This window comes from Ascidiella aspersa, chromosome 1 (assembly GCF_963924565.1).
Source record: "Ascidiella aspersa chromosome 1, kaAscAspe10.2, whole genome shotgun sequence".
Classification (NCBI taxonomy): Eukaryota; Metazoa; Chordata; class Ascidiacea; order Phlebobranchia; family Ascidiidae; genus Ascidiella; species Ascidiella aspersa.
In genome coordinates this window covers 29177145-29200757 of record NC_139447.1, presented here as the reverse complement: position 1 = coordinate 29200757, position 23613 = coordinate 29177145, and the positions used below count along the sequence as shown (strand labels likewise).

The 23613-nt window shown below is 41.8% G+C and overlaps 1 protein-coding gene across 1 annotated transcript in view; it reads right to left on the bottom strand.

Annotated features, from left to right (window-relative positions):
* Nucleotides 1-4067: 4067 nt before the first annotated feature.
* LOC146169620 (uncharacterized) overlaps nucleotides 4068-23613 on the bottom strand; it is a 45892-nt gene continuing 26346 nt past the window's right edge. Inside the window, exons 34-53 of the mRNA XM_083386590.1 lie at nucleotides 23225-23443; nucleotides 22373-22585; nucleotides 21969-22175; nucleotides 19965-21599; nucleotides 18795-19019; nucleotides 17975-18196; nucleotides 17223-17459; nucleotides 15941-16171; nucleotides 14083-14251; nucleotides 13246-13436; nucleotides 12597-12735; nucleotides 12145-12232; nucleotides 11570-11990; nucleotides 11337-11426; nucleotides 6417-11230; nucleotides 6159-6288; nucleotides 5899-5982; nucleotides 5647-5731; nucleotides 5089-5279; nucleotides 4068-4597 (exon numbers count right to left, since the gene is read on the bottom strand). Coding sequence (XP_083242716.1) covers nucleotides 4470-4597; nucleotides 5089-5279; nucleotides 5647-5731; nucleotides 5899-5982; nucleotides 6159-6288; nucleotides 6417-11230; nucleotides 11337-11426; nucleotides 11570-11990; nucleotides 12145-12232; nucleotides 12597-12735; nucleotides 13246-13436; nucleotides 14083-14251; nucleotides 15941-16171; nucleotides 17223-17459; nucleotides 17975-18196; nucleotides 18795-19019; nucleotides 19965-21599; nucleotides 21969-22175; nucleotides 22373-22585; nucleotides 23225-23443 — 9719 coding nt within the window. The 3' untranslated portion in view covers nucleotides 4068-4469. The remainder of the gene's footprint in view (nucleotides 4598-5088; nucleotides 5280-5646; nucleotides 5732-5898; nucleotides 5983-6158; nucleotides 6289-6416; nucleotides 11231-11336; nucleotides 11427-11569; nucleotides 11991-12144; nucleotides 12233-12596; nucleotides 12736-13245; nucleotides 13437-14082; nucleotides 14252-15940; nucleotides 16172-17222; nucleotides 17460-17974; nucleotides 18197-18794; nucleotides 19020-19964; nucleotides 21600-21968; nucleotides 22176-22372; nucleotides 22586-23224; nucleotides 23444-23613) is intronic.

Sequence of the window (23613 nt, the reverse complement as noted above, 5' to 3'; positions counted from 1 at the left end):
GGGTTTGTGATGGTAAAAAATTACAAAGGTAAAAAAAAACACATGAAGTGTAATTTAAGGCTTGGGTGAAAGCAAGTATTCCGTAAAACTAATTTGAAACTGCTTGGCGGGCCTTCACTGGATATTGTTTGTTATTAAAACAAAAAACAAATAATGAAAAATAGGAATAAAATCATACTAGACTGACATAGCTATTTTTAGTATACAGTAGGGTTCCTCTCCGGGAATGTTGATGGGAAATTCCCGGGATTTCCTGCGAAATAACGATCCCGATAAAAATGCGCCTGCTTGCGCGTGTTTTTTAAATAAAAGCAAATAAGGGTCCAGCCTTTAATACGAGAAGGTCTTGTAAGATTGCAGAAGCAATACTACAGAACATAAATGAGCTTAATTAAATGTTTAGAGCTAATATAAAGTAATTTTAAACATCCTAATGATGTAATTAGGACAAAAAAAAATTACCTCAAGATTCCCGGGATTCCCGGGAATTTTTATTTTTCAATCCAGTTTCCCGGGAGTGAAAAAATCTGGGAAAAAGAGGAACCCTAGTATACAGTCATTCAAAAAAACAGTTTTGAAAAGAAATTATACAGTTTTTGAAAAAAAATCCCAAGTGTTGTACAAAATACTCCTTGTCATGCAATAGTTGTATTAAAAATATATATAACTAGACGAAATACCCGGTGTTTCCCAGGTTAAGTAGGGTTAAAACAGTAAGGCGTAGGTTTTGCCGGGCAATCTTAGTGGAAAGCCTGAACCCCGCGTCAAGGGCCACATGAAATTAGATTATTGCCTCATAAATGTTTAAAAACGTTTTACCCTTTTCGTCAAAAAGTTTTTCGAGAAGTCGCACGTGCGCCCCTTGGATCTGACATGCAACCAAACTACAATGCTGTGTGATGTTTTTGAAATGGTACAACTAAATATTCAACTATAGCGCACAACATTTGGCTAAACATGTAATACATATTTTAAGTAACGTAAACCTGTGACATTTGTCAATTGAGAATAACTCCCAACGTAAAACTTTAGGTTGCAGCAGCAATTGCGTAGACTTGCTTGATAGCGTCATATTTAAGCAAATACGTAACCCGGTGCTAAACTGCGTTAAACGTGAGAAAAATTCTCATTGAAAAAATAAATGCTTACTGTTAACTTCTGCAATAAACGCAATATTTCGCGAACTCTGCTAAGTATTGCGTGATGGGTAAACACATTGTAAGAAGTCATTAGGCTTTGGCCTCACCCACTATTGCTAACAAACGGCTTAAAAATAAAAATTCAATTATTCGTAAATTTGCAAACTCTACCTAAATTTTACGCGTAAACAGGCATCAATAAGTTCCCGGCAGGTAAATTAAACTTGGACCATCTTTTACCTACTGCGACAACAAACATGATATTTTACGAACTCTGCCTAAATTTGGCATTGTTAAACTTAAGTCTTTACTTGGAACGTTGCACATGTTTGTTAGCATAGTTTATAATAGTGATTCTCAACCGGGGGTCCACAAAAACTTCTCAATATACCTATATTAAATTAACTAACGCTGGGGCTTGGGATACATGCTTAAACACAATCTTGGTAACATTGTACCATGCTGTAAATTGCATTGAGTGTGACGTAACATTTCCATTGTGATGTAACACAAATATATTGTAAAATAAATGGGCGAACATCTTGCCACACACATCTCACAAGCTTTCTCTTTTATTATGTAGATACTGTTTTGTTGCACTGAACCACATAGGAAAGTATTGCAAGTTCTCCTACAAGTTTTTTCCAACAAGTCCAAACTACACCGCCAAAAAATCTGAACTGCACCCTATATGTAAAACGCTTGTGCACCCTTATTATCGCAACGACATACGTTTACGTGAAATGTATGCAACACCACTGCAACGCAACAGTAAGTTTTAGTCAAATACTAAAAAATGGTCCACTACCACTTTTTTACAGTAACCAAATAAAGTTATTAAAATTGTAAGTGCGAGGGGTATATATGATAAACATAATAACAATACTTAAACAACCCGAACCCAAACGCTAAACCACACCCCGATAACTTGCGTTGAACAAATAGTTGTGTGGTCTAGGATTCTAGACCAGCGCCCATATCGCTACAATGCAGTTTTAAGCTGACCACAAACACTAACAACAACGAGTATAATGTTTTTAATATAATTTATTACTTTTAAATACTATATTGCTTTTTTCCAATTACAAATCTAACGCAAATACGGAATCATAAATCGGTTCACAATATTACACAGTTGCAAGTCGCTTGAAAAAGTCCCGCGAAATAAATGACGCTTACCGCGTAAAGCGTGTCGCGCTATTTTCAGGTCTTACCTTTTTAAAGGGGTAGTTGCTCGTTGGGCCCGGTACTCAACAAAAATATGCAAATTTAAACTGCATATACTTTACAAGTTGCTGTAGTGAACCCTTTTATAAGCCGTATTTTCAATTTAAATTCTAAAAATATAGTTTTTACTTAATTTTTTTGTTTTAGATGGAATTACGTATTTTTTTTAGATGCAGGCCTAATTACGCACTGATTCCTTGTCTCTATAGCACTTTCCATTTTTAGGATATAGGATTAGGCCCTACATTAATCAAAATATGAGCAGAATGAAAACTATTTTTAAACCAAGTTTAGAACGACCATTAAGTATTTTAAATAGTAAATGATAAATTGTAATTAACTAGGACAACTTGCTTGGAATTTCATCTCGTGTTCTACAAAAGATAAACTGTTGAACAATACCATGCAGAGAAATGTGAATTGATTTCTTAGTAAACAACTTTTTGAAAACTTGCTATTGTTATTATGCAATAGCTATCGCCTTATCAACGTATGTTTCTTTTTTTATTGAATTCGCGAAAGTAGCATTTTTTGTGTGATTTGTCGTACAAGCTTTGTGTATAATTAATTGGAAAGCGACAATTAGTTTTGTACTGTAATTCAGTTCTCTTCAACCGGTAGGCTATGCACGTTGCACCCGCGGGTGCACTAGTGCGAAAGAGACACAAGGGCTCATGACAAACTGATAATGCAAAACTGAACAGAAAATTTTTTTAAACTTTCTGCGCCTTTACATATGTTTAGAAAACCACATAATCAACGAATAAAAGTCCAGCGTTAGACACAGCAAGGTCTTTGCACATTTTAGGTCGATTTAAAATTATATGACATATAAATAATATAATAACTCGATAATGTTTTCTAAACTACGCTGAAGCCCCTGACTCTGTACTTGTAACAGCCAAGGGCCACGTCTTAAATTATATATGTTTTAAGTACAAGTGCATTGTTTCCTATTTGCTATCTAACATATTTAATTTTATTTTGGAGATCATTTAAACATAAAGGCTGCCGACGGCCGTGTGTTGATAGAAATGCGTTTTTACGCGCTGAGCGCCATAGTTGCCATTCTAGATTATTTTAATCTAGATTTAGATGTTTTGGTTTAATTCTAGATGTAAGAGAATGCAATCTAGATGTTAGATGTTTTTTTAGATTATTACAAAAAAATATTGTATAATCTAAGTTGGTGACAAAATCGCTATCGACGATAAATATTTCAGTAATTTTAAAAGTTTAAAAGTTTCGCGAATTTTATAAAAAATAATGAGGTATAAAATCAAATCTTCAGTAACTGGTCATGTTCAGTAAAATGCTTCATAAAGCAGAAAATCACAGACTCAAAGCTTCAAGCAAGATCTTTTCTGTAACTTTATACCGCATTAAGCCTTCAATGTTGATTGTTTTGTTCAAAGGTACTGAATATTTTCAAAAATCTTTTTAGATTATTTTTTAGATTTCTCTATAAAAAATCTAGATAAATTTGATGTGATTCTAGATGTTTACTGCAAGAAAAAATGGCAACTATGCTGAGCGCTTCAATTCAAACATAATACCGAAATAATAACGGATCGACTCTAATGACAATTTTCTTACTTAAAAGTAGATAAAACTAAGTCCGGTCGTTAACTGTTACAAATCAAAGCTTTACCTAGCCATATATTTCATGTAGACATCGGGTAATTTCGGCCTACTTTTCATTATCTGTATGGCTTATAACGAATTCCTTTATGAATTACCAAGTCATAACTATACGGTTTAAAAAGGCAAATTCAATTCCATTAGGAGTTATATTTAGTCAACCACAGTAAACTGCATTAATGGCATTTCACGGGGTATATAGCGAAATGGAACATAGGATTATAGGAACTTTCCAGCTACTGCAGTAAGCAAGCATAATAAACAACGAGCGATAAGTGCTGAAAACGAGGCAGCGAGCCAGCAGCGGGGGCGCTCGTCAGTTAAAAGTCATCAGCCCGAAAAAAGGCGCGGCGAAAAGCAAGGCGCGATTGAGGGAAAACACCGTTCGGTGGGAAATTCACTCGAAACTTCTCTTCGTTGAGAGCCAGGGCCTTCTCCTCGCTTGATTTACGCGGCAGTTTGTTACGGGTTATTGTTGCTGTAGGCTTCCGAATATGAAGCGAGTAGCTTCTGCCATTGCGGCAGCAGGTATTCCGTGTAGGTGGCGTACTCCTTTTCCCAGTTAGCCACGTCGCTCGGCGTGAAATCTCCTATAGGTAAAAAAACACCGGTATGTGGATTTTCAAACACTTTGCCTAATCAGTTGACAAGCAAGTTATAACATTTGTATAGGTAAAATAAAGTCTTGTTAGGTTTCGGTTATATGTGTTACCAAAGCAAGACTGTACGTCAGTGACGCATAAATCCTGTTACGCGAAAATGTCTGCCGACGCGCCTCTTTTATTTTACAAAGTTTAATTTTTACAAAGACGAGTTTAATTGAAATGTGCCACTCTAGTAAAATTCAAACAAAAAATGAATAATTATCGAGAGAAAAAATACATGTTTCATACTGTGCTCCGTTATGCTAAAACATTCTACAACTTACATTTGTAACATGTCTATTTTTTTCTCGATGGCGCTTTAAGTACAGTTTCACTCATTTTTTCTCAAAAAAATCAAAAAATATTCTAACTCCTTCTAGCTTTGCTTTTAACGTTGCACACGTTAGCTTTGAAAATCCAACGCAAAACATCCTTACCTTGCTTAGGCGAGTCGCAAATCAAAAACAGGCAACCGTTGTAGTCGACGAACGGCCTCGGCGTAACACTGCACGTTGGCTTATAAGGTTGCGGGCATTGCTCAGGATCCGGCGTGATTCCGGGCAGTTTGGATCCAAATGCGTTCATGTAGTCCGACGCCATCTTGAACCATTTGTTGACTGTGTCGTTTCTGCGCAAAAAATAACAGCTATAAATTCAGATCCGAAAAACATAGGGACAGCCGGAGAATATAGCTACGCCAAAAACACATTCGATTTCCTAATATTTAAAATCGATTCATTTAAATTTTTCTCAAGAGCAGTTTACATAATATCGCCAAATAATTTTCGTTGGATTTTCGCTGACTTATAAACGGGAATATTTGATATAAGTATGATGAACCGCGGAAGTAACAGGCAAATGGGGATTAAACTAGAGGACTATATATGGGTTATTTTTGACGCCATATAAAACTATAGTACTAAGGTAATTGCTCGCTTTAACTTATATAGGCTTTTGTGTTGTTATACTGAATTTATAATGTTTAGATTTCTTACTTCCACTGGTTATAATCCTTTTGCCACTTTTTCGTTTCGTTGGTTTGTTTGTAGCTGGAAGGTGTTGCAGTTGGTGGCGGATTACCTAAATGCATATTAGGTATTCCATCAATTTAGAAACGCATATGAATATTGGTGTAATAATTCATAACTAATACAAATTGCACCTTAGTCACTTAAACCTCGAGTTAACGATTGAATAGCATTATGTCAAATATAAAACAGTAGCAGTATAGCAAGTTTTGTTCGTACTCTCAGTGGTGAAGTTGATATCTTTGGGCTTTCCGGCCGTCGTACCCTTCTCTTTAGGAATCACTGTGGCAACGTACTTTTGATCTAAAGAATATAAAAACTGGAGATTGTTCGGAGAAAAATGTCAAAACATGGATAAATTAGGAAAAATAGATATTTTAATACAGTTTGCTTTATTAAATCTAATTTGTTGATGTTTTGATAAAATTCATGGCGCACAATTACTTTACCCCATACCCTAAAATGTTAGCACGACTTACCCGGTATAGTGTCAAAGAAACACTTATATGTATTGGGATACATGGCCTTGACTTCTGCAAAGTTCTCTGAAAATCCTTGATCCGAAGGTTGTGACGATTGGTCAATTGAGATAAGGTAAGCATCCACATTCTTGAAATAAGCGAACATAGTTTTTACTAGGTGTTTTATCCGGCAAAATCGCAATTTTATATATATGTGGCTGTAATGCTGTTGCCAGTTATAATTTCTCATATATTTTTATAAACACAGCAACTTACCGACTCGTGCTTAACTTTTACGCAAACAGTGTCAGGAGCTATGTTCATCACTTCCGTTTGCAACGGTTTGGGGGGAGCAGTGGTAGGTGGCTGGGTCTCGGGGGTGGTCCCGGCTGCCACTGTCGTAACTGTGACTACTTGGGTTGCAGTCGTCGAAGAACGGGTGTGTGTTGCGGCATTAGCATCAGGAGTTGTTTCGGCTTGTGTAGCCTGCATTGTTGTGGAAACATGCGTTGCAACGCTTGCGTCTATGCTAGGTGAGGTTACTTGAGTTGTAGCAAGTGTTTCTGGCGTGCTGTCTACCATGTAAGTTGTCACTGATATTGGCGTTGTAACCGTTGTCGTTTCTGTTTGTTCGCTAACCGACGTGGGATTAACTGCAACTGTGGTTGAGGACAAGGGAATTGACGACGCTGTGGAGTCAACTGGTGAGCCGCTGGATCGTACTGGTGTGCCGGTGGACGGCACTGGTGTGCCACTGGATGGTACTGGTGTGCCGCTGGATGCAACAGGTGTTCCGCTGGATGGCACTGGTGTTCCGCTGGATTGTACTGGTGTGCCACTGGATGCAACTGGTGTTCCGCTGGATGCAACTGGTGTGCCACTGGATGTAACTGGTGTTCCGCTGGATGGTACTGGTGTGCCACTTGATGCAACTGGTGTTCCGCTGGATGGTACTGGTTTGCCACTGGATGCAACTGGTGTTCCGCTGGATGGTACTGGTGTGCCACTGGATGCAACTGGTGTTCCGCTGGATGGTACTGATGTGCCGGTGGACGGCACTGGTGTGCCGCTGGATGCAACTGGTGTGCCGGTGGATGGTACTGGTGTTCCGGTGGACGGCACTGGTGTGTCACTGGATGGTACTGATGGACCGCTGGATGCAACTGGTGTGCTGCTGAATGGTATTGGTGTGCCGCTGGATGCAACTGGTGTGCCGCTGGATGCAACTGGTGTTCCGCTGGACGGTACTGGCGTGCCGGTTGACGGCACTGGTGCGCCACTGGATGGTACTGATGTGCCGCTGGATGCAACTGGTGTGCCGCTGGATGGTACTGATGTGCCGGTTGATTGTACTGATGTGCTGGTGGATGCAACTGGTGTTCCGCTGGATGGTACTGATGTGCCGCTGGATGCAACTGGTGTGCCGCTGGATGGTACTGATGTGCCGGTGGATGGTACTGATGTGCTGGTGGATGCAACTGGTGTTCCGCTGGATGGTACTGGTGTGCCGCTAGATGCAACTGCTGTGCCGCTGGATGGTCCTGGTGTGCCACTGGGTGTAACTGGTGTTCCGCTGGATGGTACTGGTGTGCCGGTGGACGTCACTGGTGTGCCACTGGATGGTACTGATGTGCCGCTGGATGCAACTGGTGTGCCGCTGGATGGCACTGGTGTGCCGCTGGATGCAACTGGTGTTCCACTGGATGGTACTGGTGTGCCGGTGGACGGCATTGGTGTGCCACTGGATGGTACTGATGTGTCGCTGGATGCAACTGGTGTGCCGCTGGATGGTACTGGTGTGCCGTTGGATGCAACTGGTGTTACGCTGGATGGTACTGATGTGCCGCTGGATGCAACTGGTGTGCCCCTGGATGCAACTGGTGTGCCGCTGGATGGTACTGGTGTGCCGCTGGGTGGTACTGGTGTGCCGCTGGGTGGTACTGGTGTTCCGCTGGATGGTACTGGTGTGCCGCTTGATACAACTGGTGTGCCGCTGGATGCAACTGGTGTGCCGCTGGATGCAACTGGTGTTCCGCTGGATGGTACTGGTGTGCCGCTGGATGGTACTGATGTGCCGCTGGACGCAACTGGTGTTCCGCTGGATGGTACTGGTGTGCCGCTGGATGGCACTGGTGTGCCGCTGGATGCAACTGGTGTGCCGCCGGATGATACTGCTGTGCCACTGGATGCAACTGGTGTGCCGCTGGATGGTACTGGTGTACCGCTGGATGGCAATGGTGTGCCGATTGATGACATTTCTGCATCAGTTGATGATTCTGGTGCATCGCTTGACGACCCTTCGGTTGATGCTTCTGGTACACTGGTTGATGGTATCGATGTACTGGTTGATGACAATCCTGCATCTGTTGATGACACTGGTGCATTGGTGGATGACAATACTGTATTTGTTGAAGATCCTGGTGCATCGGTTGATGATAGTGTTGTACTGGTTGATGACACTGTTTCACTGGCTGATGACACTGGTGTACTGGTTAATGACATTGATGCATGTGTTGATAACACTGGTGCACCGGTTAATGAAACTGTTGTACCGGTTGACGACATTTCTGCATCAGTTGATAAACCCTGTGCATCAGTTGATAATTCTGGCACAACTGTTGATGGCATTGGTGTGCTGGTTGATGACAGTGATGCGTCTGTGGATGACAGTGATGCACTGGTTGGTGATACTGATGTACTAATTGATGACACTGGTGAACTGGTTGAAGGAACTTGTGAACTGGGAGATGAAACTGTTACACTGGTTGGTGACGCTGGCGTTGATGATACTCGTACAGCTGTGGATAAAACTGATGCTTCGGTAGCTGCTGAATTTGGGTTACTAGTAGATGACACGGATGCATCTGTTGATGATGCTTCAGTTAATGCAGCTGGTACATCAGTTGATGGCGTTGATGCATAGGTTGAAGACACTGGTTCACTGGTTGATGACATTGGACTACCAGTTGATGACAGTGATGCGTCGGTTGTGGCAGCTGGTACGCCAGTTGTTGGTGTTGGTGCATCGGTTAAAGACACTGGATCACTAGTTGATGACATTGGTGTATTGTTTGATCCATCAACATTAAAACCGGAACCATCCGTGAGCGCTGCAGTTGACAATGAACTCGTCTCCGTGGAACTTACGACTACTGTGGTTTCCTGAAGTGAGGCAGAACTTTTTGTCGAATTAATTGTTTGTGATGATGGTGTACCAGTAGATGATACCACTGGTGCATTGGTTGATGAGACTGGTGTGTCGATTAATAAAGATGTTGCATTTGTTGCGGCCGCTGGTGCGTCGGTTAATAACACTGGTGCATCTGTTGATGACGCTTGAGTACTGCCTGATGACACTGGTGCAACTGTTGATGACGCGTGAGTACTGGCTGATGACATTTTTGCACTGGTTGATGGTCCGTCAGCTTCAAAGCCAGAACCATCGGTTACTGGATCAGTTGATAGTGAACTTGGCTGCTCAGAACTTACGACCACGCTTGTTGTATGGTCTTGGGCAGAGCTTTTTGTTGGATCGACTTTTTGTGTTGATAGTGGCACGGTTAAAGACACTGGTACACCAGATGATGACACTGGCGCGTCAGTTGATGATATTAGTGCATCGGTTGATGACATAGGTGCATCTGTTGACGACACTGGTGCATCTGGCATTGACATTGGTGCGTCAGTTGATGACACTGGTGCGTCAGTTGATGACACTGGTGCGTAAGTTGATGACACTGGCGCATCGGTTGATGATATTGGTGCATCGGTTGATGATACTGGTGCATCTGTTGACGACACTGGTGCATCTGGCATTGACACTGGTGCGTCAGTTGATGACACTGGTGCGTCAGTTGATGACACTGGTGCATCTGGCATTGACACTGGTGCGTCAGTTGATGAAACTGGTGCGTCAGTTGATGACACTGGTGCGTCAGTTGATGACACTGGTGCGTCAGTTGATGATACTGGTGCACCGCTTGATGACATAGGTGCGCCGGTTGATGACACTGGTGCAACTGTTGATGACGCTTGAGTACTGGCTGATGACATTTTTGCACTGGTTGATGGTCCGTCAGCTTTAAAGCCAGAACCATCGGTCACTGGATCAGTTGATAGTGAACTTGGCTGCTCAGAACTTACGACCACGCTTGTTGTATGGTCTTGGGCAGAGCTTTTTGTTGGATCGACTTTTTGTGTTGATAGTGGCACGCTTGATGACACTGGTACACCAGATGATGACACTGGCGCGTCAGTTGATGATACTAGTGCATCTGTTGATGACATAGGTGCATCGGTTAATGACACTGGTGCGTCAGTTAATGACACTGGTGCGTCGGTTGATGATACTGGTACATCGGTTGATGATACTGGTGCACCGCTTGACGACATAGTTGCATCTGTTGATGACATAGGTGCATCTGATGATGGCATAGGTGTATCTGTTGATGACACTGGTGCATCGGTTGATGACATAGGTGCATCTGTTGATGACACTGATGCATCTGGCATTGACACTGGTGCGTCAGTTGATGACCCATCAACACTAAACCCGGAACCATCCATGGTTGGATCAGTTGACATGGAACTTGGTTGCTCGAAACTTGAAACCACGGTTGTTTCCCGAAGTTGGGCAGAACTTTCTGTTGGACTTGTGTTTTGTGAGGATGGTGTGCTGCTGGTTGATGACACAAGTGGCCGATTTGAAGGCACTTGTCCATCGGTTGTTGGCATTTGTGTGCCGGAGGTGGCCTTTGCTTGATCGGTTGTTTGGGTTGGCAGAGCTGTTGACGCAGCTTGTTTCCTAGTTAATGTAACAGGTACATTAGTTGGAGATGCCGATGCATCTGTTGATGCAATGGAACCATCAGTTGTAGATGGTTGAACGTTGGTTGATGATACCGTTGCACCGGTTGTTTTGACAGGTGTATTGGTTGGTGAAGATGGTACATCTGTCAATGAAGCTGGTATGTTGGTTGATTTCGATTCTGTGTCCAGATTTGAAGCAGCTGTCGTTTTAACCCCGGTTGCCTTAGTTGACGATGATGACATTAAAGTCCCAGTTGATTCCGTACTACTGATGTTTGATGCTGCAAGTAAATCGGAAAATATATTACCTATAAAAAATATTTTTCACAAATAGTGGAGTAAACACAAAATTTATGCACTTAGGTTTATGAATGAGCAAAATGTTACCTTGGTTCATTTTGGTTGTGAAATGAAGCATTCTTGACATTCCAGTGTCGAACCCTTTTCTTGCCCAAGCTACGACTGTGTAATCCGTATCTAAACCAAAACATAATAATTTTTTCGTATACAATAATACTAGAAATTTACGCCAATTGGTCTTATACTGTCGTCTAAATCACCCTACAAATATGATAACTCTTTGAAAAATCATCTTAATCACAAAGTATAACTTAACGCACCTTTCGGTAGCTTGTTGATGCACGTCACGTATAGAATGCCCTTATTTTTGTTTTGACTGACGTTGAATGAACCAAGCGGCGAATCGAGCTTGTCGCTGCGGTACAATTCGATCACATACATCTCGGCGTTTTTGTTTCCGCGAAGATTAAGGCAAACGTTGGTCGCTGTGACGTTTTCGACCGACAAGGATTGCAGAAGCAGGTCGGGGGACCCAAAGGTTGCGTCGTCAGGGGTCGGCATGTGGGTAGTGCCTGTGGGTTGGGATGAAGTCGACCCAGATGCTCGGTGGGATGGACTCGGGTTAGTGGGGGACCCCGTGGGTGCTCTGGAAGAGGAATCTGAGGAGGGGCTCATACTGGAATCCAAGGATGGCTCGGTGGTGCGTTGCGTTGAAGAGTATTGCGATGTAGATGTCGAAGGCTAAACATTGCGGCGGACCAGTTAATAGAACAAGCTATATGTTGTCATAGTAAATACCCCAATGGCATCGATATGCTGACACATTATATCTAGGCCTACACTTTTACGTAACAGTTGACTCGCATTTTACAATATTTGTATGGAAATCACAAACCTCTGCGCTAGCAAAGGCAGCAGCATCAGTCACGCCTGATCCTTCAGAGCTCTGCAGCGCCGCTGGACATTCTGATGATTTGATACACCTTTACGTACAAAACATAAGTTCAAAACGGATTACGACACAACGTTAAAATAACGTGTTTTCGTTTATTTTTATAAAATTGGGTTATTTATCCGAATTTATTCATATAAAACAATTTACTTGCTAAATGTTATGTTTTGCTAATTTTTTAGTTGCGTTATACTTATAATAAGTTTATCAATGTTACTAGTTTTAAGGATTTCACTTGGAGTTGACTTGCTCCACAATGACTTGACTGGGACTGGACTTGGAAAACTGATGACTTAGACTTTATACGGAGTCCGTTTATCAGCGTTCATTAAATCGTGGTCTGTGCTATTTTAATACTTAAAGTTTAAAATGCACTATTTGTCCCCGCTGCATACCTTCCGTTGTGGAGAACCGGTAGGTCAGGCGGGCACATACATCGCTCTACCACGTTAAATGTACATCTTGGGCTCGGATTCTCGCACGTGATGTCACAAGCCGAACCAGGCCTGTATCGCTGGTCGGCTACATCACAATCTAAAAGGGAGTAATTTGTTTTAAACGCTTGGCCACCAGAGTTTGATTTGTTACGTTCAAAGTTTGAAGATGGATAATTTAGTGTAGATGTTAAAGCAGTGAAATTTTTAACCTTTTTGCTATATCGAATATATTGTTATGATAACATGTCATACACAGCACTATTTTAATAAACTCGAAACACTATACGTGACAGTTGCAATATTCAATAGGAAAATGTACTACAATTAGTTTCGCACAATTGTTCCAAACAGGGACTATAGACATTCGACCGAATTACAATTACTGTATAGCTATGGAAACTCAGGATAGCTGTGGAAACTCAGGCAATATGCATAAAAATTATAAATAAAATTTTAAATAAAATACTGTTTTATAGTTGGAGACATGGTATTGCAAGGTATACGCTTTTCTAATTTAACCGCTAGCCCAATCTTGGGTAATCTAAATGTACACGAAATAAATGAAAAAAGTAATGCGGTTCAGTTCATCAAGCAAGAGTTCGCTTACATTTGAGTTCGTAGTTTATCGAGTATTTGACAGCTTGTGTGCCTGGCACCAAACGAATGGTAAGGTCCGAGCCGAATTTGGGCGCGGGAGGAATGGTGGACGGATCGCAGGAGCTGAAGCCACGCGAATTCGACCAACTGAAGTCCAGCTTGGCGTCGCTACAAACGCCATTGGTGATGGGCGGCGGCATCCTGTTATGTAAAAAATGAACAACGCCCTTATTTGCGCGTAAGCGATTGAATTCGGACATTAAAGAGCATGAGTGAACCCGCGAATAGCACATTATGTTATTGTTTGAACGTTGTATATAAAGCGTTACACTAAAAAAGTCATAAAAGTTACCCGGAACTGCCCGGAGCGGCGTTTCGGTCAAAATAAGTTTTGCACCGGGTGCGCCGTTCCGGTAAAGCAATGCCTTTTGTGTCAGTCTAGGTTCCTTTTTCACAACTGGGCCCGCCCGCTATCTTCTTAAATGTAATTAAACCAAGATTTGAGTTGAGTATATTTGTGCACTAAATCGACAACCTAATGTTTCCTAAAACGATAACTGAATGTTTCCTAGGTTACATTTTTTAGATGTTCTGTGATAATATATATTGTGACGTCGTTTCGGAAAATTTGCCTGCAATCCGTACTCTAAAGAAAAATATATACGTTAGAAAAATGGTTGTTAAACCATGTGTCGAGGCACATCAGGTGGTAAGTTTTGAAAATGTATGTTAGACTTCAATGTAGGCTACCTTGGATAATTGTTAAAAATAAGAATTTTCTCACAGCCTTGTCGTGTAGTTATAAACTTATAGCTGTATTGTTTTTCTAAAAAAATAGCTAACTCACGTTAAATCGTTGACCTTGAGTTGAATGTACTGCCCCGGATCGGAAGTGAGTATCTTGTACTCGCACTCGCCTTCGGGCAAGTACATTTGCGGGTACTGTGGTGACTCGATCGTACCCGAAATGGCGGTAAAGTTTTCCCCGCACTTAACGGTCATGGGTGGAGGTACATCTGCAGGCGTTTTCAGTAACAAATTAAAGGTTTGAATATCTATAATTTAATTATTAATGTAGTGATATGATTACAATGCTGTCGATTCCTTTGTTATTAAAAATTAATAAATTAGAGTGTTTTGCTTGCGTTATGATCCTTGCCAAATTGACCGCAGTCGCAGCGGATTACAGTTGTGGTTAAATTGGATTAAAAGCAACATGCAATGTTTATTTATTGTTGGTCTGCAAGATGCAATAAATTATCACACTCTTGGCAAACATATATTTTTTTTCCTTTAAATACAGGTATGTAAAGGAACCAAAGATGAGCAAGAATTATCTTTTGTTGATTTTAAAATTGAAAGTGCTGTACTTGATTGATGATTCATAAAACCTTATTTACATTCTAAAACCACTCCACTTCCAGCACGAGAAGTCCCAAAATGAACTTTGCCGTACCGAAGTCAGAAGGTTACCTGCGCAATTCAGGGGTTTTCCCGGTTCCGCGTCAGAGCCCGGCACCGTGTCGCCGGTGTCCGGGTCGACGCACCGGCACCGGCCGGCGCCGTCGCACTGACGGGCCAGAAAGGTTCCGTCGGCGCCGCAGGCCGGGAAAACGGCGCCGCCCGCAAGGTCCGGGTTGGCGGCCACGAACATTCCGACGTTGAAGTAGAGTCGCTGGCATTTGCTGAGCGCTGCGTCATACGCGTTAGAGAGGTTGCGGTTAGTATTTGCAGTTAGTGTTATTTCCAGGTGGAAGCGACGAGGGGTTCTTAAACTTGGGTAAGTGGATTAGAGCAGTGGTTCTTAAACTGGGGCGGGGGGTGTGGGGGGGGGGGGTGGTTCACAAGGGGGACGCAATAAATTGACAAACTCTGTATAAATTATGACCAAACATCAAGGCAAAGTGATATTTCCCATTTAAAATCATGTGACTTGGTAAACTATATAAGCCAGAACAAATCCTTCTCATTAAGTTTCATAGGTTTCTCAATTATTTTATAAAGATAAAAAGAGCCCAATGAATTAGACAACTACCATGGAGTAACCTCCCATTTATATTTCAAAATTAGCAGATCGAGACCAAATTAATTTATTTAATTACTTATCTAGTTGAACTGTTACATTTTGAATTTACTCAACATATTTAATGTTTAAAGCGTTAGAGGTTAGGTTACAGCAATGGTTCGAGTCAAATCAAGTTATGTCATCATGCTTCATAACTGGCATGCTATAGCAAGCAAGGATGGCAGTATGCGTGCGAATGTACTGTACGATTGCAATGCCCTGAGATGATTTTATGATTTGCCATAAAATGACTCAAGACACTATGTGTTGTTGAGTGTGAAAAACGTAACTAAATTTTTAATTTGTACTTTAGACTGGTACTTGATATGACAAATAATATGTTTGTATAGTTTTAAGATATTGATATACGTATTTAACGTACAACACATATAGATAAAGAATTACACGGCCATAATTTCTGTCAAATGATTGTATTGTTAAGTTTAAGTGGTCAGCAAAGCAAGTGTTAATGCAATATATGTGAATTCGTTTAACAAGGAATAGCCTTATTTCAAACATCCCATGACATGATCGACTTTGATGAGTCGTCGGGGATATACTGTCCAATCCAAGGAATAACTGATTTTGAATTTAAACCAACGGTCTTACAAAACACACAACGAGTTTAAATAAAAATTACCTGAACAGTTGAGTGCGAAACCGCGGTCGGGTTCGGTCTGAGTGCCGGGAATCATGTCGCCACTGTTGGGAAGCACACACCAGCACACTTGCGTGAAGCCGTTGCATTGGCGGGGAAGGAACAGGCCGCTAACTGGATCGCAGTCCCGGACGATGGGCCCGTCCATCAGACCTGGGTTGCGAGCCGCAAACTCCATTGTCGACTTGTATTCGCTCTGACACTTGGTGAGCTCTAAATGTAACCGAATGTTATGTTTACGTATTCCTTGATATTGAGGTCCTAAATCCTGTTAGGTATATTAGTTATGACTTGATGTTGCGTAGTAAACTCTTATATTAAGGCCATAATCTTTTAATTTTAGGGTTGTTGTGATCCTACCGTTGAGAAGACATTACTGTCTGTTTATGCTGGGCTTGAAGAATTGTAAGCCTAGACCTATCACGCCCTATGCGCTAGAGCCATTTGTCACCACACAAATTAAAAAAAAATGCAAAATTATGGTTAAGGCGAATACAAAAGTTTACAAAATCTGCTAATTTAAATTTGCTTGTGGTTTTTAAGAATCAGCGACGTATTATAATTTCGCAATGAATTTAAAAATTGTTTGTTACGACTATATTGCTTACCTGCATGGTTGAAAATTATTCCAAATCAACACATAACTCCAAGTTAGAGTTTATAGTTTTTTTTTTTACAAGAATCATAAATTATTATTATTATTCATTAACGAATACTCTAAAGCAGTGGTTCTCAACCTTTTTTAGCTCACGGACTGGTAAAATTTCAAAACAAATTCCGCGGACCGGTGGACCTTCAAAACTCAAAATCTACCCAAAATGTAATTACGACAAAAGTATGCAACTTAAAAGCATAAATGGAAACTTTAATTGAATGAGCAATTTGCTACTGTCTTTTTGACATTATATGTGTTGTACGTGGTTCTATTAAAGTTTTCCGCATAAAACTGGTCTTAAAGTTTAAGACTTGAACGAGTTTGTACTCGTAAACAATTAGGCACAAAACTTGCAGCATTGTGACGTACGATAAAGTCAAAAGTAGACCATTAACTCTATGTTACGTAACACTGTTGCGGATTACGTAACTGGCGAAGTTCTAAATTTGACATTTTGAAATTGAGATATAAAATTGTAATATATTTGGCGGACCGGCAGGAAAGTTGACGCGGACCGGCGGTTGAGAACCACTGCTTTAAAGTCCTAAATTGAGCAGCAAGCGGACAACTTCACGCCAAAAAAATAAAATCGACACTAATGGAACTCACGAGAACAGTTAAACGTTGCCCCTTGGGATCGAAGCGAGCTCGTTCCGGGAATCACATCGCCAGTCTCTGGCACGACGCAATTGCACACACCGCTGAATCCAAGGCATTGCGTGGGATCGAAAAGTCCGTCGGCGTTAGAGCAGCTCGGAAACTCGGGCCCGTCCGCCAGCGAAGGGTTGTCGGCGATTGTTTTTCCGATCTCAACGAAACGCTGCTGGCACTTGGTCAGCTTTGCCACTGCATAGAAAAAATGCGTCGCTTAACAAAACCTATGAAGGACGCTGATGGTGTTTCACGGATTGGTAAAGGATTTACGATCTTCATAGGACCACGATATTTTGTGGATTTGTACGCCTTTTTTCGATATTTCTTCCATAAATGAACGATAAAACGGGCTTATGAAGCAGTAGGGCCTCAAAAGGCTTAAGTCCGCAATAAGGACGACATTTTAGCTAATTTTAGGTACCGTGTTTTGCTACTGCTAAAACAACTCTCTTCTTTGGAGTTTAATCGCAAAAAAACTAAATTTTAAAAACAACCTTTAGGTATGGATCACGTTTCAAAAGTAGAAATATTTGTATTTCTAATGGTTGAAAATCTGACCAACTATGAAACTTAAAAAATGAAATTAATTTGTTTAAATGTAAAAGATTAATATATAACGCCCCAATAAACATATTTTATATTTCCTATTGGCGCATTTCTTGCTGTGTGTACTTTTGTTTGGATTTTAGCTCAGTCTTTGCGCTTACCTGAACAGTTGACGGATCTGCCGTTTTCGTTACTGGTCGCAGGTACAACCTTTCCGCTGTTTGGCAGCACGCACCAGCAGGTGCCGGTGAAGCCGTTGCACTGCTTGGTCTTGTACTGACCCTGTTGGTCGCAGTCGGGGTACAGCGGGCCGTCCATCAGGGTCGGATTGGCGGCGATCGTCTGGCCGGTCTGCTTGTATTTCGCCTGACACGGCGTCAGTTCTGCATATTAAATAGAATAATGTAGCATTGGTTCCTTACTGACTACAAAGTGTTCCTTTAATTAATCCTCCGATCAGGACAATTTTAAACATAATCCAACACATTTTTGCACATTTTGAGCAATGACATAATTTGAAATAATTTTGTAACGCAATAGCTATTTTTACTAGATTCAATTGCGTTAGTTTGCGTTTTAAGTTTACTGTAAAGCTGTTTCAAACACCAATTCCCTGTAGAATACAGGTTACTGTACCAAATAAAATGGGTCAGCTCTACTGATGATAGCGAAAACGGAACCTTTTAGTTCAACATACTTTTATTCTTCCTAATATTCTTGTCAATTTAATTTTTAGAAAAATTGGGCGCTTTCCGAATTGTCTCTATAGAACAAATGCTACTCTGTTAGGTGAGCCAATTGTGTAAAAACAGTGACTTAAGTTCACTTAGTGATTCACGAAATAACACTTTTTTGTAACTGGTTACTGCATTGTTAGACCTAAATGTTTGCCTGTTTAGAATTAGTATGCGTTTTTCAAATAAAGCATATTTTTAGTCCGCTTGGATCAACAAATTGGCGCAACAAAAAAAGGTAACTTACTCGAACAGTCTAGTTCGCTGCCGTTCTCCCTGCCAGTGCCTGGAATGTGGGCTCCTGTCTCTGGTACGACACAGGCGCAGCTGCCGGTCATTCCGTTGCACTGCTTAGGAGCGAACGTCCGCCCGTCTGCTGAGCATTCCGGGAAACTCGGGCCGTCAGCGATGCCCGGGTTGTTGTGGATGAACTGGGCGATGCCTACGAAGCGTTTCTGGCACTCGGAGAGATCTGACAATGAGACGAAGATGAATAGTTTGGCAAAGAAACCGCAACTGCAGTTTTGAACTTTTGTAGGTTTTCAAACTTATTGTTGCGAGAAACATTTTTCGGAGATTTAGTACATCTTAACCGAAGGCAATTTGCCGATTTCTGATAAATACACACCGGAAGCCATCGTAGACTAATTACAGTAGTGATGCAAGCATGGTAGGCTTGAAAAACAACTAGCCTGCCGTGAGCTTTGAACTCACGATGTTTCTCGAATCTTCCTATTTAAGCCTATGTAGCTCAGTTAGCAGAGCGACGGTCCCGGTATGACCAGAGGTCGGGTTCCAACCTCACTGCGGACTAGTTTTACAAACGGGATGCAGTGACAACGGTGCCATTGTTGTTTCGCGACTCGCTCTTCTCTGAACGTGGGTAGCTCAGTTGGCAGAGCGAAGGTCCCGGTACGGCCGGAGGTGAGTTCGAACCTTACTGCAGGCTATAGGTGTTTTTTTCTAGCCTGCCTTGATTGCACCATTGATCGACAGATTCAGGTAATCTGTGATGGCTTCCGGTGTATATGATACGGCCGCCGTTATCGTTGGCCAAAAAGCGACTTTATAAGGGCTAGACCACAATTGTTGATCACGTATATAAATATGTGTATCTTTCATCTCTGGCAAATATTTAGATTTCGAAACTTTTAGAAGCAATAGGTCTACCAATTGTGCTTAAAAATAAATTTATAATACGTTCGGTGGAATAAAAAAGCGTTTGGTGTTTTACCTAAATCTGCTTCCTTGTCAATGTTTAATTTGCCTAAATTGGAATGCCTCTGTGATATCACACTTAAATCAACGGAACAGGACAATTATCCTAAACAAACAATGGATATATCGCCGCGTATTTTCCGACTCGCCAAACGACAAGAGCACATCCTTTTTAGAAAAAAAGAAGGAGAATACTTACTGCTGCAATCTGCAGTTGGTCCTCCGTCCTGCGGCTTCTCGGTGCCGGGAATGGTGTCGCCTGTCTCCGGTACTACACAGCGGCACATGTTGGTCTTGCGGTTGCACTGCTCCTGCTGATAAGTGCCGTCGGGCGCGCAACTAGGCATGCTCGACATCAAGGAAGGCGTGGTCGAAAGCTGGTCGAGGATATTTTGCCTCTCTTCGGCGCATTTTGCAGCGGTCGGAGCCTTGGTGTCCGGTAGCGGGGGAGGTGAATCTGTTCCTGCTGTTGTTGCTGTTTCTGTTATGAGTGGAAGAATTACGGTTGTGGTCGCCTCTGTCGTTGTCGAGGTTTCTGTTGGGGTTGCAAGCATTGTTGTTGTTGTTGCTAATGAAGGTGTTGAACTTGGTTCGATTGTTGCTGTTTCTGTAGGCAGCGGATGACTTTTTGTTGTGGTTGTTTGTGGTGTTGTTGAACTTGGTTCGGTTGTTGCTGTTTCTGTAGGCAGCGGAGGACTTTCTGTTGTGGTTGTTTGTGGTGGTGGTGGTGTTGAACTTGGTTCGATTTTTGCTGTTTCTGTAGGCAGCGGAGGACTTTGTGTTGTGGTTGTTTGTGGTGGTGGTGGTGTTAAACTTGGTTCTCTTGTTGCTGTTTCTGTAGGCAGCGCAGGACTTCCAGTTGTCGTTGTTTGAGGTGGTGGGAGTGGTGTTGAAGGAGGATCAGTTTTTGCTGATGTCTCTGTTTCTGTTGACAGCGAAGGACTTTCTGTTGTTGTTGTTTGTGGTAGTGGTGGCGTGGAAGGCGGTATAGTTGAAATCGTTTTAGTTGTAGGCGCCTCTGTCCTTGTTGTTGTTATAGGAGGTTCAAATCGTGTTGTTGTTGTTTCTGTTTCTGAAACAAGTGGAAGAATAAGCGTTGTTGTTGTCTCTGTTGTACTGGGAGTTTCGGTTTCAGTAGAGAGAGTTTGCGTAGTTAGAATTGGAGTTGTAGCAAACGTTTTGGTGGTTGTTGGTGTATTGGTTGTAGGAGGCTCGGTTGCAACCGTTGCGGTTGTAGGAAGCTCTGTCGTTGTGGGAATTTCCGATGTAAATGTCACACTTGTAGACGATTCTGTTCTGGTGTTTGTTGTAGGAGGTTCGGTTGTAACCATTGTGGTTGAAGGGAGTTCTGTCGTTGTGGGAGTTTCTGTGGTAAATGTAACACTTCTAGGCGCCTCTGTCCCGCTGGTTGTTTTAGGAGTTTCAGCGGCAGGATTTTTTGTTGTAGGTGGTGACGTTAAAAGGGAAGATGTAGCAGTTTTTGTGCTACTTGGAACTTCCGTAGTAGGTAGAGATGATGCTGTAGAAGAATGAAATGGAGTAGATGATGTTGACGTTGTGACATCTTGTGAACTTTCCGATAAGGCTGCTATAGCTTCTGTTGTTGTTTCAGTACTTGTCTCTGCTAACGGTATCGTACTTCGATGTGTGGTTGTTTCAGATAGAATGTCGTTTGAAGTTGAAAAGTTCTCCTCCGTTGTTTCGACACTCGTAGTAGATTCTGCTGTAGTGGAGGTCTGGCTGGTGGTTGTGGTTTCTGGAACAACTTCGGTAGTCGAAGTGGAAGTAACTGTTTGTGTTGTAGTTGTTGGAGCTTCAATTGTTGGAGCAAATTCTGCAAAACATGTCAGTTAGATTGGTTAACGACGATGTTGTGGCCTTAACAACACTTTTTGATTTTTTGACAGGCCGGGCCACATTGACTTGGTCAAAAGCGAACCACACAATTTAACAAAGGTACAATACGAATATTCGAGCCTTCAGGAGCATTATACATTTACAGTACACCTTAACCCTAAGAAAAATAAATAAATAAATAAAATAAAAACACAACAACATCTGTGGTTTAAATAAAATTATTCCACAAACCTCTAAAAACCTGTCGCATACGCCATCACATTTCCAACTACTAAAGTTCCTTGGAAATAAGGAAATAATTCGCAATACATATCACGGAAACTATAGTCGTGACTAAAAACCAAACCTGAGCAATCAAGTGGAGTTTCCAAGGCACGACCGGTTCCCGGTACGATGTCCCCTGTGGAAGGCCCAACGCACCAGCAAACGCCCTCCGAACACTGCTTCGCTTCGTAAAGGCCGTTGTCGGCACAGTTGGGCGACGGCGGATCCGTTAGGTTCTTTGCTTTTGCCTGGCTGCTCGCTATGAACTGTTCCTGACACTTGGTGAATGCTGCAAGTTAAATAATAAATTGGTACAAATGCTGCGAAATAAATTAACGCAAGCACACAGGCGCTATATGATTAAGCTTAAATTTAAAGTTGAGTCAAAAGTAAAACTTTACCGAGTGTTATCTATATCGTGAAAACGCATCCGTATTGTAGTAACATGGGGCTAAAACAAATTACTTTTCATAGGGTCATTCATACCTGTACAGTCGACTGGTGCGGTATCTTTTCCGGGAATGGCATCGCCAGTTTCCTTAACCACACACCAACAGACGTTCGTGAAGCCGTTGCACTGCTTGGGCGAGTAAAGTCCATCGGCGGCGCAGTCAGGGTAGGACGGACCATCTTGAACCGTAGGGTTCTTTGCTATAAACTTCCCGGTAGCCAAGTACTGTTCCTGGCATTTCGTTAGTTCTGTAAAAGGCAGTAAAGGATTACGTTTGCTATTTAAACAAGTTTATTGGAAATGGCAACACAAACCATTGTCCTATGCAGTGCCGGATTAACCATTAGGCGAAGGCTATAGCCTTAGGGCCTGGAAAAATTCGGTCCCCAATCTTTTTAGGGATAAATATGGCTGGTCGTGATACAGATCCAGTACCAGTACAGTACAGTATTTTGCATAAAAAGGAAATGACTGAGTCGATTCAATGTGTGCCTTGTGTGTGAGTTTTAGTACCTTGGATTGCAAAATAAGGCCATTCTCTAGTAAACAGCCTTAGGCCTACAGTACCCTAAATCCGGCCCTGGTCCTGTGTTGTGTTCCTAATGTAGGGTTCTCATGATTGTGAAATATTGGTCGACCAAAATTTTGTTCATGACATAATGACAAAATACAATCGGTTTACAAAATTATTATATAAAAAGAAACTACGTATATAGAACATGTAAACAGGCTTAGAATGTAAGTGGTTCGGCTTTTATTAGAATACCACAAAGACCAATCGTCAAGATTATTGTACATTCTTCCAATACGTTAGGTTACACAAACATTTCCAGTGTCTACAATACAATTCAACTTCTGCTCCAAAATTCGGGGTAGATGCCACTTACTGCTGCAATCCAGCTGACTTCCATCGTTCGTTTCGGTCGATGATATTGTATCCCCTGTCTCCGGAATCACGCACCAACAACTACCCAGGGCTTTATTGCACTGCTTAGATATGAACAAGCCCTTGTCGTTGCACTTCGGAAGCTCGCCAGTCGAACTGGTGGGGTTCTGGAACTGGTTCCGGGAGACCGCGACGAATTGCTTCTGACATTCGGTAAGCGCTGCACAAACAAGACATTATTTACGCGGATATTAGAGGTACGAAAACAGACACTAATAGAGACTTATAGAGAGCACAATAAAGTTAAATACAAAGTCGAACATTTTCCGCTATAAACATAAGTAAACCGTAGCAAATAGCATGTGGGAATTGCACAAACACAGCTGTAAA